Source organism: Macaca nemestrina, chromosome 14 (genome assembly GCF_043159975.1).
Source record: "Macaca nemestrina isolate mMacNem1 chromosome 14, mMacNem.hap1, whole genome shotgun sequence".
NCBI lineage: Eukaryota > Metazoa > Chordata > Mammalia > Primates > Cercopithecidae > Macaca > Macaca nemestrina.
The window spans coordinates 4819653-4840743 of NC_092138.1; the positions used below are offsets into that span (position 1 = coordinate 4819653).

Sequence of the window (21091 nt, forward strand, 5' to 3'; positions counted from 1 at the left end):
CTAAAAACTCACACACGGGGAGAATTCCTTGTTGTAAAATGATTAATCATCATTCCTAAACACTTCACAACAACATCTCCATGAGGAGAACCCCTTCCCCCAGTACTCCCCAGCATTTGAGGTTCTAGGATTTAACTGTCAGTTCTGATCACCCAGATTTGACCCATGGCAGGACCTCCTTCCCTCTCACACACACACTCCACTGGCCAACAACAGAGCTGGCCTGCAGGGCACAGCCACAGCCCCAGGCGGTGTTCGCAGGTAGCCCCTGGACATGGCTCTGCCCCAAGGAGCTTAAGGCTGGGTGGGCACAATGAGAGCCCAGAAAGGCCAACTCCATCCCTAGGGAGATGGACATAGAGACAGTGCCCTGAGGAGGAGGGCAGGCTGAGCCCAGACAGACAGACAGACACACAGGAATTGGAGGGAGCCATGCCACGCAAGTCTTGTCCACTCTACTTTCTGAGCACTTCCAGAATGTGACCCTTCTCCTGACCCCAGTCCCCACTCGCCACCCCCTGGGTACACATGCAGGGCCTCCTCACTGGCTCCCTGCCCCTAACTTCCTCCCGACCTGTCCCCACAGCAACACCCTGTCAAAACCTCAGTCCACTCCTGCCCCTCCTCTGCTGAGACACTCCCCCTCCAGGGTGGCTGCCACCATTCTCAGAGGAGCTAAGCTAACCTCGGTGAGGGCCCTGGCTAACCCCTGGGCCCTCACAGCCAGCTCTGAACTCCGTACAGAATACATGCCCAACAAATATTTACTGAGGTATGAATGAAATGTCTGTCACTTAAGTGACCTGAACAGCTTTCAATTTCTCTCAAGTCAGTTTTACTGATTATACCTCCAAAACCCCTTCCAGTGCAACAGAACAAGCAGCGGAAAGAGGGCCAGAAAGCTACGGGTGAAGGATGCTTAAAACTTTAACAGAAGCATTCCTGCTTCCCAGATTGGAATCATTCAAAGTAAGCTGGTGACAAAGTGAGATGCCAGGTCATCTACCTTACGGCTGCAGGCAGGGGTGGAGGGCATGGGGTCTGGTCTCCATCCTCCAGTTAGAAGACACGGGCACAAGGGACCACAGTGTGTGGCCCAAGTGGCTTTGTGCAAGAGTGAGATCCCTAAGAGGAGAGGACAGGTCCTCCTCAGTGCCTGTGCAGAGCCACACATCCCCACCAAACGAGGCAGACAAGACACCTCCGAAGGCAACAGGCCTCCAGCTGTCTCCTGCCAGGTCCTGCCACAAAAATCCATCCCTCCCAGGTCAAATTCTGTGACAGCACCCCAGTCGGTGCCAGTGAAGAAAGGCTGGGCTGACGAGGATCCCTACCCCAGGAGTGATGAGTCACGGTCAAGATGGGGCTGGAGGAAGAATCTTGCGAGAACTTGGTGAAGGGACAGCTCAGGTATGGCACACACATCCCAAGGACAGTGGGGAGCCTGAAAGGAGGGCCTGTTTCCCCGACCTCCACTCCACACTGCCTCTCCAGTGAATGGAGGATGCATGACCCCAAGGATAGAACACAATTCTCCCTCCCCATGGTGAACATTCTTCCCAACCCAGGCCAGCGGGGCAGCCCCACCCACCACGGCAAGAACACTGGGAGGGGTGCTCAGAGTCCCTGAGTAGGAAAACTCACCTTAGAAGCAAGCTCTGGCCCCACAAATGGCCAAAGGTCTATCCCAAACAAGTTCTCGGCTGCCGCCAAAGCTGCCAAGAGCAAAGACGCAGCCACTGTGAGTGTGGGTGACGACTTAGAGATCCTCTGCAATTCTCCCCAAAACGGGGCTGGCTGGAGGAATGTGATGTGACCACAGGTGGGACAGACAGCCTTTTTACTCTAATAGTTGTGTGTTTATTTTGACAGTTACTGTGTATGGCAAGTTACAGTAATGTTCTATTTCAGGGAATGATACGAAGTTTCCTTTTAAAAGCAATATTTTCGAAAGTAAGGACACATGAGGATTAAATGCAAGGTGGGATCCAGGAACAGAAAAAGTACATTAAGGGGAGAACACTGGTTAAATACATCTGAATAAAGTCTGTAGTTTAGTTAGCAGCCCGGCACCAGCGTTAACTTCATTCTGGTACTGGTCCCATGGCTGGGTAAGATGTTCACTGCAGGGAAAGACAGGGAAGGATACAGGGAAACTATGCCATTTTTGCAACTCTTTTGGAAGTCTAAAATACCCACAAAATAAAAAGTTTAAAAGTATTCAAACTTTTAAAAAGTGAGTTGAAATGTTAAATAGGAAGTAAATCACAGTACAAACGGTACGAAGATGAGGAAAGAACCACTGGGGCCCTACGAGACTATCTGGAGGTGAACACAGGGGTCTGGTCACACACGTTCATTTCACTGATGAGAAAAGTGATGCTGAGAGACCAAGGGCTTTGCCCACGGCTGTGAGAGCTGTACCAATCCCACCAACCCCTGACGCCTGTCCTCCCCATCACACACCTGCCCAGAACCATCGGGGAGCAGGCACACCCAGAGGCTTTTTCCCCATAGGGTTCACTTTGGCAGATGACCCTCGATTAGATGCAGGAGAAAATGACTTTCATGGCCGAGGGAAAGCACAGCTCCTTTCAGACCCCACGGCCACCCCAAATAGGTGAGAAGAAATCTGTGCTGATCAACTGCCTGTATTGGATTCAATCAGAGACCTTAAATAAGAAAAAAGGAGATAGAGCCTCCCCAAACATCCCCCCTTTGGGGATTTTTGCATAGGCCAGCACAGCAAACGACAGCAACCAGCTCTCAGGCCAGCTCTCAGCCCCTGTCGCCTGTCTGCCCCTCATTCCTGGAGTTTTTCCCTTGGCCTCGAAGTCTAGTTCAGAACTAGCCTTCCCTTCCCAGAGGGACCCCTGAGCGGTGAGACAAAGGTCTTCTCGCGCCCTCTCACCCTCCCCAGTCTGGGCCCCAAGTGTGGGCGGCAGCCAGGAGCTGACACAGGTGCCCAGAGAGTTCTGTAGTGGGGTGACTGCTTGCCAGGTCAGGGCCCCGGCGGAGATGGGGGAGAAGGGACAGGCCCCACCACTTTCAGGGCTTTTCAGGGCCAGCTGCTCAGCATCCTTGGATATGAGGAGCCTTAGAGGCTCTCACCCACTTTGGCCCGGCCATGAACTTCTTGATGGCTGCCAGTTGACGGTGTGCATGTCAGCCCTGTTCTGGGCAGAGCCCGGTGTTCACACTCAGTCTCCCCTGCTCTGAGGGGCTTCCATCGCCCTGGGCATACTCAGGAAGGCAGCCCAGATTTCCGTGGGCATCCCCATCCCACAGAGTCCCAGGCCCTTCTTACAGCATGGAGGTAGGACTCAGGACTGGGGCTGACAGACGTAGCAGGCCCTGTCACATCCCAGTCACCCAGGTCCCCACATGTAAACTGGCAGGACTGGACTCGGGGCCACAGCCCACTCTTAAGGGCCACTGACAAGTCTTGAAGACCCAGGCTTAGAACCAGCAGGAGAGTCTCCTCTCTGGAAGGAGAATCCCAGAGCACCCACCACCACACCCCCCCTCTCTTCCCCTAGGCTGCTTGCTCCTGGTGCTTTGGCACTGGAGCCCCAGAGGGCACACAGCCCTGGCTAGCCCCGGGTCCAAACACCTCCCACAGGCAAAGTCAGATGCAAGAGAACCTGTTGGAGCAGTTTGGGCAAGACTATCACCTCCTCTTCCTCCTCCTCCACTTACTTCTTGGTGGGAAGGGACCTACCCCAGGCACGGGGCCAGGTCATGGCCACAGACAAGGGCCAAGAGGGCTGGGGTTTTCAGTGTCTCCTAGCGTTACCTCCTTTCCCCCCCCAACCGTCTTCCTTAAGGAGCGTAAGATATGTCAAAACTGGTGTTCCTGCCGGGAACTGAGAGGAGGGAATAGGGGAAAGCTGAAGGCCAGGGAGGAGGCGGCAAAGCCACAACAAACCCCCTTACCCAACTCAGACACTATTCTGTCACCACACTCCCGCCCGGGGACCTGCAGGCCTGCCGGGTCTAGCTGCTCCGCGGGGGTCGGGGAAGGGTCCTGCCCTTGGGGACAAGGTCCGAGGGAGCTCGCAGGCCACGGCGGAGGGTGGGCGCCCCGGCTGCCACCTCGCCGGAGCCCCCACGGACGCCCCAGCCCTGCCGGCGTCGGAGCCCGCCACTCGCGCCTCTCCCGGGACCCGCGCCGGGCTGCGCGCCCGCTTCTCCCGGCCCGGCCAGCCCCGAGCCCGCGCGGGGAAAGTTCCTGCAACTTCGCAGGGGGGAGGCGGCGGGGGCTCCGGGCCTGGGCCTCCCTCTGGATGCCCGGCCTCTGCGGCCGCCGCGACCCCGCTGACAGGCGGCCTGGCCCGGGCCTGGAGCCCCAACTTCCCCGCGCCCCGAGCCCACCTCCCGGCCCGCGGGCCTCGCTTTGTGCGCGGCGGCCAGGGGCGCCCAGCGCGGGCCCCGTGCTTGGCGCCCCCGCCCTGGGCACAAAAGGGCGCGCGGCCCGGCACGGCCCAGCCCCGACCCGGGCGCCCGTAATGCGGCGGCGGCGGCGGCCCGTCCCCGAGCCGGGCCTGCGGGCGCGCAGCCGGGGGCGCGGGGCTCGGTCGGGCGGGGTGGCCGGGCCGGGCCGGGCCGGGCCGAGCGGCCGCCGCGCGCTCACCTGCCGTGGAACCAGTCCTTGCAAGCGTCGCACTCGATCATGAAGCGGGTAACGTCGTAGGGGAGCCGGCAGACGCAGTACACGGGCACCGTCGCCATGTTGCCGCGCCGCGCCGCCGCTCGGCCCCGCCGCTGCGCTGCCCGGGTCGGTCCGGGCCGGGCCGGGGGCCGGGCCGCGCGGGGGCGGCGGGGGCGGCGGGGCGCAGGCGGCGCCGCGGCCGGGAGGGGACGGGGACGGGGGCGCACGACAGCCCCCGCGCGCGCTCCCGGCCGGGCGCGTCCACACAATGCCGGGCGCGCTGGCTGGAGGGGCCGCGCCGGGAGCCGCCCGCCGGCCCGCGGGGCTCAGGGCGCGAGTGTGCGCGGGGGACGGGCCGCGCGCGGGACACAAAAGGGAATGGACGCGCGGGGGCGGCGGGCGGGGAGCCGCGGCCCCACCGAAGGGACCCCGGCCGCCGAGCGGCCTCTACGTCAGCGCCCCGGGTGGCGCCGCCTCCGCCCGCCGGCCTGGGCCGCCGCTCCCGCCGCCGGGAAGGCGGGCTGGGGAACCCTGCGGGGGAGAAGGTGGGTTGGGGGACCCTCCCGGGGGAGAAGACGGGCGGGGGACCCCGCTGTGGGAGAAGGCGGGTGGAGGGATCCCGAAGGTGGAAGATAGGCCGAGGAGGGCCCCCAAGGCTGAAGGTAGACCCAGGGGTCCGCGGGCGCGAAGGTGAGCTGGGGGAGCCCTGAGGCTGAAAGTGGGGTGGGACCCCGGGGAGAAGGTGGGCGGGGCCCCGGGGAAAAGATGAGCTGGGGGAACCCGGGCAAGGCAGGCGGGGAGACCCGGGGTGCGGAAGCGGAGCCCGCAGGAGAGCCTTCCTAGTCTAGAAGGCCGACATGCAAATACTTGGCCCTAACTTTCTAATGACCCCCACGACGGTGGGGTGTTCCTCCTCCTCGACTGCGCTGCCTCCCGCCTCTGCCCGTTCCCCACTGAGTTTCTGGCTGGGACACCACTTCCCCTTTCCCCTCATTCCCGGCTGGGGACTGCCGCCTCCCTCGCAGGATCCCGCGGACTTCCCTGATGCTCAGCCCCAGAGGAAGAGGACAGAAGCCCGGGCGGGGAGTGCGCTGGCACGGGCGGGTCAGCTCTGTCAAGAGAGAGCTCCCTGGCATTTGAGCCCCCCAGGCCCGTGACCTAAGGGGCGAGGAGTACGGGAACCCTGGCCCCCGTGTCCAGGGAGCTGAGCCCCCACGGTGGGGAGGAGAAGCGGAGGTGCGCGCTGAGTGGTCACTTGCACCCTTTCTAGAGGCCTTCCCTGCCCCACCAGCGCTGCATCCTTGGGGCATCCGCGCTGGGCGGGGGCCACATCCCTGCCTGCCCTTCCTCCCTCACCGTCTTTCTCTCCCCATCCTCCCTCAGCAAAATCCGCATCATGCTGGGAAATGCGGGCCACCCCTGCTCGGAATTCCAGAATCTCGGGAAGGAAAACCTGACCCAGTCTCCTAGCAGCATCCATAACAAGGCTCCTTAGCCCCTCGGCCCCTCACCATCACCGCCCACTTGCTGCTGCCAAGGGGCTGTTTGCTCCACGGCAGGCGGCTCAATTAAGGTCCTTCCTCCGACTGAGCAAAAATCCGCCCTCAGAGTCAGCCACCCACCCCCAACAAGTGACCCCGTGGATACAGACTCAGGGCAGTGCCCAAAGAACTGGGTATTGGGGAAGGGGACAGAGGAAGAAGTAGCTGGCCATAGAGGGAGAGGAAAGAGCAAGAGACCCCCAGCTCCCACACCTCTGGGCTGGCCAGGATGGCCTGCAATGGGCCTTCCTACCTGAATTCCGGTTGTCACTGGTTGCCTTCCTCCAGGGTGAAAGCCTGGAATTTTTTTTTTTTTTACATACTAAAGTTCTGGGAAAGAAGTAACTCTTAAGCCGTTGTCTACTATTATATATTATGCTCAGCCTGAAGGTTGAGAGCCCAAAAGGAGGGTTTCAGGTGAGTGGTGCCCACTTCCTTGATGGACACACTCTCTCCCTCGCCCTTACAGCAGTACTAAAGCAGTCAGGTGAGCAGTGCCCAGATGAAGCTGGAAACTTCTAGAGGCTGCTGTGGTGCAGGGGAAGCTGCCCTGATGTGGGTAGCCCCCCATCCCTTTACACTCCTATTAGCCTGTTTACAAACAATGAGGGTAGTTTGCCAACATTTAGCAAATGCTTTTACCAGGACAGAGCCCTGGGCTCGGTTCTTCATGAGGTTTTACCAGTACCCAGCCAGATATTTGTCAGCACTTAGCAAATGCCTGGGTCATGATGGCTATTAATGCATACTCAGGACTCTCCTTTGGTGCCTTTAGGTATTGGTATTGGTTCCATTTCACAGAAGTGAAAACTGAGGCGCTAAGCAATTAAACACCTAGCTGGACAGAGGATGTCTGCTCCCTGGTGAGATGGCAGAGGGTGGGAGCCAGTGAGGAGCCCTCGGCTGATCTCCAAGTCCTGGGTCTGTGCTCCCTGCCCCGCAGCCACCGCACAGAATGTGTCTGGAGAAGCTCCGCCTCCCCTCTAGTCGTTCAGGGGTGTCCACCCCACCCACCTCCCAGCCCTGCCCTCCAGATGGTCTTCTGTGCCCACCTGCACCTCCTGTGCTCCGCCAGATACATTCCTCTTGTTCAAAGCCCTTCCATGGCTGCCTGTCGTCTGTGGGATAAAACAAGTATCATCACGACCCCACAAGCTCCCTCTGTTTGGCTTGTCCCTATGGCTTCCCCTTTCTTTTTCTTTGTTTTCTTCTTTTTTTTTTTTTAAATGGAGTTCACTCATGTTGCCCAGGATGGAGTACAGTGGTGTGGTCTCAGCTCACCACAACCTCCGCATCCCGGGTTCACGCGATTCCCCTGCCTCAGCCTCCCGAGTAGCTGGGATTACAGGCATGTGCCACCACACCCAGCTAATTTTCTATTTTTAGTAGAGACAGGGTTTCTCCATGTTGGTCAGGCTGGTCTCAAACTCCTGACCTCAGGTGATCTGCCCGCCTCCACCTCCCAAAGTGCTAGGATTTCAGGCGTGAGCCACTGCACCCAGCTGACTTCCCCTTTCTTTTCTCCATCTCCTTCGGGACACGCGCCTCCCCATTCCTCTCTCCTTCCCTGCTTCTCTCTCACTCCTCTACTGAGGTATTTATTGAGCATCTACTGTGTCCCAAGCAGTGTTGTAGACACTGAGGACTCAGCAGAGTCTCAGCTGTGTTGGAGTTCACATTGGAGTAAAGGGAGACAGTCAGTACATACATCAATGCATACAAGATGATTGGGTAGAAAGAAGGGCACTGGCTAGAGGGACACCCCCCCGAGAAGGTGAGCGGGGGGCAAAGGCCACGATCGGACTGCTGAGAGAGGGCAAGGAGCGCAGTGAACTCACTCTTGCCTGGTGGTAAGGAGGGAAAGGCCCCAGAGAGGAGGAGCATGGTGGCCTTGGAAGTTCAGGTAGCATCTTACTGCCTCCCACACCTCATTGCCTTTCAAACTCAATGGCCTCCTCTGCTTAGTAGTTAGCCAACTACTAACTCCCTCAACTACTAACTGCCTGGTACCTCAATGCCTGCCCACCACACCCTCCCCGTTGCCCAGGGCTCAGCTGCACTTCAGTACTTAGGAGGCTATGCCAGGGTCAAGATGTCCCTACCCATAACCTCAGTCAGGCTGGCATTGTGCAGGTGCAGCATGGGTGGGCTCACAAGCTCCAGGGCCTCCACACACCTGCACCCTGGTGCTGCAATGACAGTGCCGCTGCAGCATGGATGTGTTTTATTCCCCTTCCTACCCAGCCATCAGCACAGCCTGCTCCAGGGCCTGTGGTTCACATATTCACTAAACGTGTTGAGTGCAAATGCAGGTTTTTTGGTAAAATTGGGGTTACATATACATAATATAAAGCTTACCATTTTAACCATTTTTAATGCACAGTTTGGTGGTATTAAGTACATTCACACTGTTGTGCAACCACCACCACCATCCATCTCCAGAAATTTTTCCACAGTCCCCAGTGGAAACTCTGTCCCTTATAAACACCAAACCCCTCCTTCTCCAGCCCCTGGCAGCCACCATTTGCTTTTTGTCTCTATGAATTTGACTCCTCTAGGTATCTTATATAAGTGGAACCACACAATATTTGTCCTTTTGTGACCATTTTATATCACTTAACATAATGTCCTCAAGTTTCATCCCCATTGTAGCATGGGTCAGAATTCCTTTTTAAGACTGAATAATATTCCATTGTATGTATGTGCCACCCTTTGTTTCTCCATTCCTCTGTCAGTGGATACTTGGGTGGCATCCATCCTTTGGCTATTGTGAATAATGCTGCTATGAACATCAGCATGCAGATAACTGTTGGAGTCCCTGCTTTCACTTCTTCTGGGTATATATCCAGAAGTGGGACTGCTGGATCACATGGTGATTCAATGTTTGTATTTTTTGAGGAACTGCCATACCATTTTCCACAATGGCTATACTATTTTACATTCCCACCAGGAATGCACAAGAGTTCCAGTTACTCCACATCTGCATCAACACTTACTATTTTCTGTTTTGTATTTGTCTTGGTTTTTTTGTTGTTGCTGTTTTTGTTTTTATTTGGTAAAAGTCATCTTTAATGGGTGTGAAGTGGGATCTCATTGTGGTTTTCATTTGCATTTCCCTAATGACTAGTGATGTTGAACATCTTTTCATGTGCTTAATGGAGAAACATCTATTCAAATTCCTAGCCTCTTTTTTTTTTTTTTTTTTTTTTTTTTTTTTAATAGAGAGAGACAGGGTCTTGGTCCATGGCCCAGGCTGGAGTACAGTGGTATGATCATAGCTCACTGCAGCCTCAAACTTCCGGGCTCAAGAGATCCCAAGTAGCAGGGACTACAGGCAGGCACCACCACATCCAGCTAATTTTTGTAGAGACTGGGGTCTCCTTATGTTGCCCAGTCTGTTCTCCAATTCCTAGCCTCAAGCAGTCCTCCTGCCTCAGCCTCCCAAAATGCTGGATTATAGGCATGAACCACCTCGCTTGGCCTCTTTGCCCATTTTTGAATTGAGTTGTTTTCTGGTTGTTGAGTTTTAGGAGCCATTTATATAGTCTGGGTATTAATCCCCTTATCAGATACATGATTTGCAAATATTTTCTCTCATTCCATAGATTGCCTTTTCACCCTGTTGTGTCCTTTGCACAGAAGTTTTAAATTTTGGTGAAGTCTAAATTATCTATTTTTTCTCCTGTTTTGCCTGTGTTTTTGGTTTCATATCCAAGTAATCATTGTCAATCCAATATTATGAAGCATTTTCCCTAGTTTTCTCTCTCAGTTTTACAGTTTTAGCTCTTACATTTAGGTCTTCGATTCGTTTTAATTTTTGTAAATGATGTAAAGTAAGGACCTAACTTCATTGTTTTGCATGTGAATATCTTGTTTTCACAGCATCATGTTAGAAATATTGTCCTTTTCTCACTGAATTGTCTTGGCCCCTTGTTGAAAATCATTTGATCATATATATGTGAGGGTTTATTTCTTGGCTCTCTATTGTATTTTGTCTGTCTGTATGTCTGTCTTAATGTCAGTACCATACAGTTTTGATTACTGTAGTTTTGTACTAAGTGTGAAATCAGGAAGTGTGAGATCTCCAACTTTGTTCTTTTTTTTAAGACCATTTTGGCTACTTGGGGTCCCTTGAGATTCCATATGATTTCTAGAATGGATTTTTCCTTTAGAAAATTTATTTCTGCAAGAAAACATTGTTGAGATTTTCATAAGGATTGCAGTAAATCTGTAGATTGCTTTTAAGAGATTGACCTTTTAACAATAAGTCTTATAATCCATAGACACAGGCTGTCTTTTCATTTATTTGTGTCTTTTTAAATTGCTTTCAGCAGTGTTTGGTAGTTTTCCATGTTCAGTGTACAAGCTTTTTGTCTCCTTGGCTAAGTTTATTCCTAAGTATTTTATTCTTTTTGATGCTATTATAAATGGATTTTTTTCATAATTTCTTTTTCAGATTTTTTTTTTAAAGATGGAATCTTGCTTTGTCACCCAGGCTGGAGTGCAGTGGCATGATCTCAGCTCACTGCAGCCTCCACCTGCTAGACTCAGGTGATTCTCCTGCCTCAGCTTCCCGAGTAGCTGGGATAACAGGCATGTGCCACCACACCTGACTAATTTTTGTATTTTTAGTAGACACGGGGTTTCCCCATGTTGGCCAGGCTGGCCTCGAACTTCTGACCTCAGGCAATCCGCCTGCCTCGGCCTTCCAAAATGCTGGGATTATAGGTGTGAGCCACTGCATCTGGCTGTTTTAAGATTGTTCATTGTTAGTGTATGGAAACAAAACTAATTTTTTTTTTTTTTTTGATACGGAGTCTCGCTCCGTCGCCCAGGCTGGAGTGCAGTGGCGCAATCTCGGCTCACTGCAAGCTCCGCCTCCTGGGTTCATGCCATTCTCCTGCCTCAGCCTCCTGAGTAGCTGGGACTGCAGGCGCCTGCCACCACGCCCGGCTAATTTTTTTGTATTTTTAGAGAGACGAGGTTTCACCGTGTTAGCCAGGATGGTCTCGATCTCCTGACCTTGTGATCCGCCCGCCTCAGCCTCCCAAAGTGCTGGGATTACAAGCGTGAGCCACCGCGCCCATCTTTTTTTTTTTTTTTTTTTTTTTTTTGAGACAGAGTCTCACTCAGTTGCCCAGGCTGGAGTGCAGTGGTGCCATCTCGGCTCACTGCACCCTCTGCCTCCTGGGTTCATGCCATTCTCCTGCCTCAGCCTCCTGAGTAACTGGGACAACAGGCACCAGCCACTATGCCTAGATAATTTTTTTCTGTATTTTTAGTAGAGACAGGGTTTCACCGTGTTAGCCAGGATGGTCTCAATCTCCTGATCTCATGATCCGCCCGTCTCGGCCTCCCAAAGTGCTGGGATTATAGGCATGAGCCACCATGCCCGGCCAACTAATTTTCGTATGTTGATTTGGTATCTTGCTCTTTACTAAATTCATAGGTTTTGGGATGGTTTTATGTCTGTGGACTCTTTAGGGTTCCTATATCTTGATGATCTTACATGAAGATATAAGATCATGTCATCTATGAACAGATAATTTTACTTCTTTTCCAATTTGGATGGCTTTTTTTTTTCTCTCTCTCTCTCTTTTCCTTTTTCTTGTGTAATTGCTCTGGCTAGGACTTCCGGTACTATAATGAATAGAAGTAGTGAGAGTGGGCATCCTTGGCCTTCTTCCTGATCTTACAGGAAATGCTTTCAGCTCTTCACCATTGAGTAAGATTTTAGCTGTCAGCTTTTCACATATGGCTTTTACTATGTTGAGGAAGTTTCCTTCTATTCCTAATGTATTTAATTTTTTAATCAAGGAAGGGTGTTGAATTTTGTTAAATGCTTTTTCTACATTAATTGAGATGACCATGTAGGTTTTTATTGCTCATTCTGTTAACATGTGTATTACATTGATTGATATTTGGATGCTGAAACATCCTTGCATTCTGGGAATAAATCCCACTTGGTCATGGCATATGATCCTTTTAATATGCTACTGAATTCAGTTTGCAAGTATTTTATTGAGGATTTTGGCATCAATATTCATAAGGAATATTGGTCTGTAGCGTTCTAGTATCTTTGTCTGGCTTTGGTATCATGGTAATCATGGTCTCATCGAAAGAGCTTGGAAGTATTCCCTCCTCTTCAGTTTTCTGTAAGAGTTTGAAAAGGACTGGTACTAGTTTTTCTTTAAATGTTTGGTACAATTCACCAGTGTAGCCATCTGTTCCTGGACTTTTCTTTGTTGTGAGGTTTTTGATTAGTGATCCAATCTCCTTACTAGTTGTAGGTCTGTTGAGATTTTTTGTTTCTTCATCATTCAGTCTTGGAAAGTTTTGTATGTCTAGGAATTTGTCCATTTAATCTAGGTTATTTTGTTGGCACACAACCAATGCAGGTTTCATACAGTGAACAAGGCAGAAACATTCCTACCTCCATATATTCCATAGGCCAGAGCAAGAGACAGGTAACTAGTAATTGATAGGGGGTGGAAGATGTTAGAAAGGAAATACTAGCTCGAGGCTGGGTGTGTATTTGTGTATTTGTGAAAGATGAGTCGATTTGGTCACTGCATAGAAACTTCAAAGACTGGGCCCCTTCTTGGAGTACCTGGGGAAATTTTTTAAGCCATCTGGGCTTTTCTGACAGATATGAAAGTGACCCTCCTTGTTGACCATCTCTAGGATGGTCCTGTGATGTTTGGATGCAGTGAGCCTGTGGACAAGTCTCTGAGCCAGGTGACCACATTATTTACTACTATCCAAAAGGGTGCTGTTAATAAAGCACCAGAACAGGGGCAAGCTGAGGCTATCCTGGGCAAACTGGCTGAGGATATCCTGGGCAAACTGGCTGAGGCTATCCTGGGCAAACTGGCTGAGGCTATCCTGGGCAAACTGGGACTGATGTGACCCTCTCTATAGCCCATACTGGCATCAGTTGAGTTTGTGGGGATGGACATGCACAAATGCTAGGAGTAGGCATGGTTTCATGAGGTCAGGATGGGTCTACACAGGTGCCTCCAGCTGTTTGCTTCCTGAACTGATGGAACTTGCTGGGCACAGCATGGGAAAAGGATATCCTGGTCCACCCAAGGTGCCCATAATCTGCTTGGGTAGCTCCCACCTGCCCTCTAGGTCATTTTTCAGAGAGGTTTCCCTGACACCTTCCTCCTACCCCCACCCATGTAAATTCCTCATTTCCTCTGCATTTGTCCTTCATAGAACTTACTACCACTGCTGTTGCATTTTTATTTTTTCTTGAGTGCACTTTCACATGACTGTCCTTTACAAACTCTGGTGAAGTCCCACAGCCAGTTCAGCACAGGGCAAAGCACATTAATGAAAAGCCTATTTTGCCCCATCTGCAGGTCTTTGGTCAACTTAGCCTGAGCTGTGTTAGGGCCAAGACTGGAGGCTTCCCTGGGGTACAGGGAGGAGTAACCAGACAGCTTGGGGACCAAGGTGGGGAGGATGAGGGCAGAGCTGACAGGCTGGCCAGCGCAGGCTCCTGGCAAAAAGGCCTCTGCACCGTCTACTCCACAACATGAGGAGCTAAGTAGCAAAGGACTTTTGTCCAAGATATAGTGAGTAGGGGTAGGGAGTTGGGGCTAACAAGAAATCAGTGTATTCTCAGAAGAACTGAAAGTAGAATAAAAGGGAGGGAGGGATGAGAGTCAGCCCTAAGGTTAGCGTCCGTCATAAAACACATGTATTCTGCTGTCTGCCCCGCGCAGTGCAGAGGTGGGTTCCCTCTGAGCAGGGAGAAGGAATGCAGGGCAAGGAGGGGTGTCCTGGAAGGCAGAGCAGCCTAGCACTACCTTGGTCCTTGTTGGTGATGATACAGAGGAAGGTACAGACAGTGAATTATTTCTGAAAATTCTTACCTTTGGCCTGATTGTTTGGGAGATCATGAAACAGCCAGGAGAGACATTAGAAGTTCCCTGTCAATTGAAAAATGAAGAAATTATGGGCAAATTAAATGTAAGAGGCGAAATGTTCACCCTCACTAGAAATCAAAGTCATGCAAATAAAAACCCATTTTTTAACCTGTCAAATTGGCAAACACCAGTGCCTTGACTGTGCCCAGCAGCCAGGCTAGTACAGACAAACGGCTTCTGGACCCTGGATACCAAGCAGCATTCCAGGGCTCAATCAGCAGGAGCACCAAAAGACTCCCTTCCCTCACCCTTCCCCACTGGGAGATCCTTCTGGTGAAATGCTAACCAGGAATAATGACACTGGTCCTCGCAAGACCCACCTACAGGGTAGCATGGATACCTGGAGCCCACTGGGCATCCAAGCACAACCCGTCCTGCCCCAAAGCCTTCAACAGACCACAGCACTGGAGGACACAGCAAGCCCTGTCCTCAGGGTGGCCATGGGGCTCTCCGCTCTCCACGGATTCTCCTCAGCTGGGTGCTCCATCTGCTGCTCCTGGCCCAGACCTGTGTTCCCAGATAGCCTCCACTCATGGCTGCATCATTTGCCCATGCCACCCATCTCCCCATCCTCTTTTTCTCATTTTCTTGCTTGAAATATTCTTATTTGTACACATGTATGTTGTCCCCCTACTCAAATGTCAATGCCAGAAAGGCAGGGGCCTTGACATCTATCCCATGGGGCCTAGGGCTGGACCTGACATGGACTCTCCCCAAGTGCTTGCAGAACAAGGAAATGTCCAACCATGCTGGTGGGGAAAGACTGAATATGTTACGGTGCAGCCCCACCGTGGAGTCTGTGGGACTGTGACAGGATATGGTATGGTAGGGAAAGGCAATCATCAAATGATGCTAAGTGGGGAAAATGTTACAAAATATTAACATGATTATTTTTTGTATAAGAAAAGAATCTGTATATTGCATAGGAGAGAGACTAAATGTTAAAAACAGGTGTCTCAGGATGGAGGAGTCACTGGGGACTTCTTTTCCTTTTTGTGTATCTAGCCAGTATTTTTTAAACTTACCACAATAAACACATACTGCTTTTGAAAGAAGAAAAAAAAAAAGTAAAACCTATTTTTGAAAAGGAAAAGAATAAATGGCCAGGCGGGAGGGCATACGACTTGCCCCAGGATATCATGCTGCCAGGAAGGTGAAACATCAGCATCACCGTTCAGTCCAGCCCGCACCAGCGCCACCCAGAGTCACTGGCCCTTAGGCCTTCCTCTGCAATTCTGGTGGTGTGGGAGGAGTGGCCAGGATGGCTCCAGCAAGGAGGGGTGTCCTTGGCCTCCTTGTTCCAGCCACAGGATCGCTGGAGCCCCAGCACCCTCTCCCTTCCTCTTTCCTTAATGCCCAAGCCTGCACCTACTGGGGCTTTAGGAGCGGGTGGACAGACCCAACCTGGAGCTAAGGGTTGGATTGCAGCCGAGTCCCTGCTGAGAGTGACCTGGAGCAAGCTGTGCTGCTCTCTCACCTACAGCAATTGCAGCTAAGAGACCAGAGCCACCGGAAGGAAGGAGCACCTGCTTGTCAGGGAGCTGAGCGGGACCCTTGACATGCGGGCGCTCCTGCTGCTGAGACTCTGCTGTTCAGAAGCCTGTCCCTCTCCCCTCTTAAAGCCAGAGGGCTGTCCCCGTCAGTTTGCTATTCTCAAGTGGGGTGGACCTGCCCCTTGGGAGAGGGAAGAAAAGTGCATGGTTGTCACGGTGGGAGAGGCACTGCCTAGCAATGGGTGGTGGAAGCTGGTGGGCCTGGAAGGTGTTCCTCCACAACGCTGTCCCTCTGCCAGGCATGTGCGATCCGGAGTGGGTGAGACTTGTTCCCGTCACAGGCAGGGTCCTCAGTGGAATCGTGTTTTTGAAAGACCGAGACGTCCGGGCGCCCCCATCTTCCCACAGCACAGAGACGGGCTGGGGGGCCCGCCGCCGGAAGGGTGGCGCAGAGGGACTCAGCCGCAGGCCCGAAACAGCGGGCCACCGTCAGGGACGGGCGTGTGGGGGTAGGAAGAGGCCCTGGAGTGAGTGATACTGGCTTCACTTCCTTCAAACTCTGAAAGCCCGCCCCATAAAAAGGGGTGAATTCGTCTGAGGTCTGAACAGCCAGGACCAGGAGAGCTCTCAGGGTGTTAGTTGGAGAAACTGGCTCGGCTCGGGCTTTGCTGGCACTCGAGCTCCCGGGGTCTGCTCGGTCCCTCTCGGGACACACGGGTCTCCGCTGGGCCCGGCGCCGGCCTCGCACACAGAACGGGCTTCACGGCGCAGGCTCGGCCGCCGGGAGGAAAAAGCAGGGAGTAGGCCTCACCCACACGGACACGCCCCGCGGGCTGCGCGCGCACCTGGGCCTGCGCGGTGGCGGACCAGGAAGCGCCACGCAAGGCCCCGCCCCGCCCTTCCACAGGAAGGAAACGCGCCCCCGGGCGAGCGCCAGCCCCTCCCTTGAGCGGGATCGCCGCGGCTCTCCTGGCCGCCTCCGGCGCCGTTAGCCCACCATCCGCCGCTAGGGGGCAGCACGGGACGCTTTCCCCAGGCGTTCGGCGGACCTGGGTACGGGGACCTCATATCAGGCTGCAGAGAAGAGCCGTCAATCAAAAGGATAGCATGAAAAACGGACTATATTTCTAACATCCAGCTTTTAAAACGTGGTGGAGTCAAATTTATTGCTTCCTCGGGGCTTAAAAAAACCTTTTCTGTAAGTCTGCTTCATCAGAATTTTTTTTTTTAATCCCCTTGGTTGCTTGAAATTTAGCTATCAAACAAATTAATCATATATTAATGTTCCTCTAAGCCGGAAACCTGGAATTACTTTGAAAAGGTAAAATATTTTTAAACTTTGGTTTTCCGATCTTTTCAGTAGTTGTTTCGATTTGAATTAAACCTCGGTAAAATTAGCTTTTACAAGTGAATTTAAAAGCCACGCCATACTTTATACTAAAAGAATAAAGATTTTTATTAAGCATTGTAAGTTGCATTCAATAGCCTTCAGATACACCACACCACAATCCATCGACAGTCAGTCAAACCCAACAGCAGTTCATTCTTGCACAATCCATGAGTTAGGGCAAAACTCCCTTCAACTTACAGTAAGATCCTACTTAGCTCTTGCGGGCAGGGGTTGGGGAATTACACCTCATTTCTGATCACTAATGTGATGAAGAGCATCAGAAGTATATGAAAACGATAAGAAGTGATTCTGATTTCAAAGTACATTGTTTGGAAACATTAACAAAAACATCAAAATGATAGAAGTATACCTGCTTCTACTAAATTCTTGATGGGAAAGTTCTCAAGAACAAGCAATTTGTTTCCTGCTACAGAAGGGGGGGGTGGTTTTTTTTTGTTTTTTAAGATCAAAGGGTTTTTTTTCACAGAATTTCATATTTGCTAATATGAAGGCATAAAACAGCAACAAAGAACAATAATGCATACAGCAGTGAATACACCAGGGTAATGTTGATATTCGAAACGGCTAGATAATTTTTGGGGGGCTTTAGAATAAATGCAACAGAGGTCAATAATCACAAAATTTTAAGGTTAGAGCAAGATCAGTCAATGACTAAACAGAGTTAACATCTTTTATAGGACTATTACTGATTATTAGCATTTTTGTTTTGCAAATGGGCACATACTGGTAAGAATGGAAGAAAGGACGATAACATGCATATTAACTACACACTTTAAAAATTATGAACCATGCAGAAGTTTAGCTCAAGTAGTAGTACTAATGGTCTACATCCGATTCAAAACCACATAGTTCATTGATCACAGATGCATGGTATTAGTCACGAAAGTTTCAGAACACATTGTGTTGATTTTGAAAGGTCATTTGCATCTTCTAAGATTTCAACTTTATCTCCATTTAACTTGCTTGTAAAGTATGTATGATGTATTGTATATTTAAAATCAGCAGAACGGCAATATTACTCTATAATTTTTTAGTTCTGATAGTTGCACTTTTTTTTTTTAACACAAAAGAACCACATCAACAGTGATGAAATTTAAGAAAGAAAAACTGTGGTTGTGCCTTATTTCTTTCATAATCATAAAAATCAAAGCCTTAAAGAAAGCTTCATTGTGAAACAGTAATGCAAAATCAAATATAATGGCATACATATGGTGCCAAATGCTAAAAATTATATTTTAAGCTATATATACTTAAAGACTGCCAAAATTTGTTTTCTTTATAGTTCAAGAAACACAACTATAGGCTTTTGTCATAACCAGTTTAAACTTTATGTGTACTTCATTTTAAGTGCGGGAGTCAAATGCTCTTCATTTTCTTTCTCTTTTTTGTTTTATTGTAGCATTTTGACTACAACTGGTTAAAACTAAAAATGTGTTGTTTAAATCTCTGATATCAAAGAGGGATCTGAATTTCCAAAGTCCTCATTTTTCTCTTACGGAAAGGACAAAATGTACATAACTGCAGGCTCTCTTTCTCTCCAGATATTCCTAAATCCTTACCCTTCCAGCATCCTTCACCCTCTATAAAAAATAAGTTTACTCTTCTTTATTTAAGACAGCTGCCTCCAGAGCAGCTTCTCTGCGGCAAGCGCTGTCTGTACTTAGTGCATTTAAATGAGGATTTGTATTGCACGTTTTAGAGTCATTATTCAAGGCACTTTCAGAGTGGCTGGGGGCCCTGGCGTCACCCGTGCTCCCGTTCATCTGGGGAGCCGGCTTCTCCTCGGCCATCACTCCGTTTTCAGCCAGGGACCCGTCTGAAGACATAGCAGAGGACTTCGATTCCCCAGATTTTGACTTAAGTTCTTTGGCCACTTCTTCTGCTGAAGCAGCGTAAGGAGGTCTGCCCTGTTTAAAATGAAGGACAACAAATGAGAAGGTGGTTTCTGATAAACAGTAGAGAGAGGATGCAAATGTTGGCCTAATGACACTCTGAAGATTCAACAGCAGACACTGCCCAGCTGGGTCCCTCTCACCCTGTCTTTGCTTTGACTTTTGGGCGGCAGACGCTCTACCTGTCTCTGTCAGTTCCCTCCACGGCCCCTTCTCTCAACTCTCTGTAGTTAATATCCTGAAAATGAGGGAGATTCCCCCTTCAGGAGATCTGTCTAATCCTTTGAATGGCACCAAATTGTTTAAAGTAACAAACGCCCCTCAATAAGTCTTCTCTAAAACTGCGACTGTTCCCACCGCCACAAAACAAACAGGGTCTTCCACATCTGCCTGTGACATGCAGTAGTGCACATACCCCATGTCTACTGGGGAACTATACTCATTGCTAGGGAACCTCAACAAGAAATCTGCACTGATAAGCACCACGTTTTGTGAAATAGCTCTTCTGAATGGGCCTTCCCCCCTCCTCTGAATAGATTTAGAAATAATTCTCTGAAAAAAAAATGGTCCTTGAGACTAATCCAGCTCATTTTCTGAAAGACATGGCTCTCTGTGAAGGCTGTGAAGACACATCTTGAATTGCTTCTATCATTAGACCAGGCTCAACCTTGGCATGTGATACGGTGGCTCTGTTTCCTCTCCGTGACGGGCCTGTCCCATACACCGTAGGGTGTCTAGCAGCATCCCTAGGCTTCACTCATTAAAAGCCAGTGCCCCACACCAAGTCGTGACAATCAGCGTCTCCAAATGTCCCTTGGGGGCCAATCACCAGGGCTGAGAGCCACTGTCATAGACTGACTCGGTGCTGAAGAAAATATGGATGGTTTTCACCTTCAAACGGTCATTTTACAGACAAGAACAGAAATCTTCCAGCTCTCGTCATCGCATCCCCTTCCCAATAAAGATGGTGGTAACTTCCAGCATCTTCTAGGCCTCCTATTCTGAAAACCAGGGTATTTGCCTTGTTGATGACAAAATCCATTCACTCAACCAGATGGAGATGTGACCCTTGCCTAAGGAATGACCTCCATAAACCAAGGGTCCCCACATACTCTCCTACAACAGCCTCTATTTTAGCTTCCAACCCTAAAATTTCAGAAATACTAACACACCTTCTCCATGAATCAATGCAATCATTTTCTTTGAACCTTGAGACAAGTAATACAAAACATAAAAATATAGCAGGACTGCTGGGCACGGTGGCTCACGCCTGTAATCCCAGCACTTTGGGAGGCCAAGGCAGGCAGATCACCTGAGGTCAGGAGTTCGAGACCAACCTGGCCAAAATGGTGACACTCCAACTCTACTAAAAATACAAAAATTAGCCAGGCGTGGTGGCACGCACCTATAGTCCCAGCTACTCGGGGAAGCTGAGGCATGAGAATCGCTTGAACCCAGGACGTAGAGGTTGCAGTGAACAACGACTGTGCCACTGCACTCCAGCCTGGGCAACAGAGCAAGACTCCATCTCAAAAAAAAAAAAAAGAAACTGAAAGTGGCTGTGCCAGCTCCGTCAGGGCCAGGCAATGCCTAAGGTGAGCCCAGCCCATCGTGTCACACCAGGCGGGAAGCCACCAGAGACACAGGGTCATGGCAAAGGGGAGAGACCACCTGAAGAGGCACTCAACAGCAAAATGATCTGGGCTCTAGGAAATGGACATTTGGTGAGCAGCTGTGTGCCAGTTACTGTGTTAGATGCTTGACAGCTAAAGCATTACCCTCACAGCCCTTCTGTCTGAGCACAGGCACTAGAAGTGCAAGCTCAGACAGGAGACATCCCTGAGGGCCCTGAACTGGCACAAACATCATGTTGTCTTCTTACCTGAATTGCTGCCTGGTTTTTGTAACCTCTGCCACAGTACCTTCCACCTCTTCCAAATGTTCTAATCACTGGGGTGGAAATAACTCCTCTTGGACGCCTAAATGAATTAAAAAGGACAACAGTAAACACTTAAATCTGTTACAGACATTTAAGATAGTATCAAATGACTTTGAAGCCATCCAGTCTTACACTTTATGAAGCACTGAATTAACCCATTGATGCCGGAAGTTGCCATTTTTTGAATTTTTGCAATCAGACTTTGGTATGACTTTGAGCAGTAGGGC

General features: G+C 50.6%; 2 protein-coding genes and 1 long non-coding RNA gene across 7 annotated transcripts in view; all 3 read right to left on the minus strand.

Moving 5' to 3' along the window:
* Positions 1-4789, minus strand: part of LOC105498876 (PHD finger protein 2) — a 103940-nt gene extending 99151 nt beyond the window's left edge. The window contains exon 1 of the mRNA XM_011771254.2: positions 4634-4789. Within this exon, the coding sequence (XP_011769556.2) occupies positions 4634-4731 (98 nt within the window). The 5' untranslated portion in view covers positions 4732-4789. The remainder of the gene's footprint in view (positions 1-4633) is intronic.
* A 2345-nt stretch (positions 4790-7134) lies between these two features.
* On the minus strand, positions 7135-16470 carry LOC139358075 (uncharacterized). The gene is made up of 3 exons (XR_011612314.1): positions 15607-16470; positions 14076-14132; positions 7135-7310 (listed from the first exon to the last, which is right to left on the minus strand). It is a non-coding gene; the product is annotated as an uncharacterized lncRNA (long non-coding RNA).
* A 583-nt stretch (positions 16471-17053) lies between these two features.
* Positions 17054-21091, minus strand: part of LOC105498875 (family with sequence similarity 120 member A) — a 115402-nt gene continuing 111364 nt past the window's right edge. For 3 of the 5 annotated variants that reach the window (XM_071077542.1, XM_071077541.1, XM_024786753.2), the window contains 2 exons: positions 20808-20904; positions 18239-18940 (listed from right to left, as the gene is read on the minus strand). In XM_071077542.1, coding sequence (XP_070933643.1) covers positions 18629-18940; positions 20808-20904 — 409 coding nt within the window. In that variant the 3' untranslated portion in view covers positions 18239-18628. Of the gene's footprint in view, positions 18941-20807; positions 20905-21091 lie in introns of all 5 variants that reach the window. The other 2 variants (XM_024786752.2, XM_011771253.3) reach the window with 1 other exon arrangement.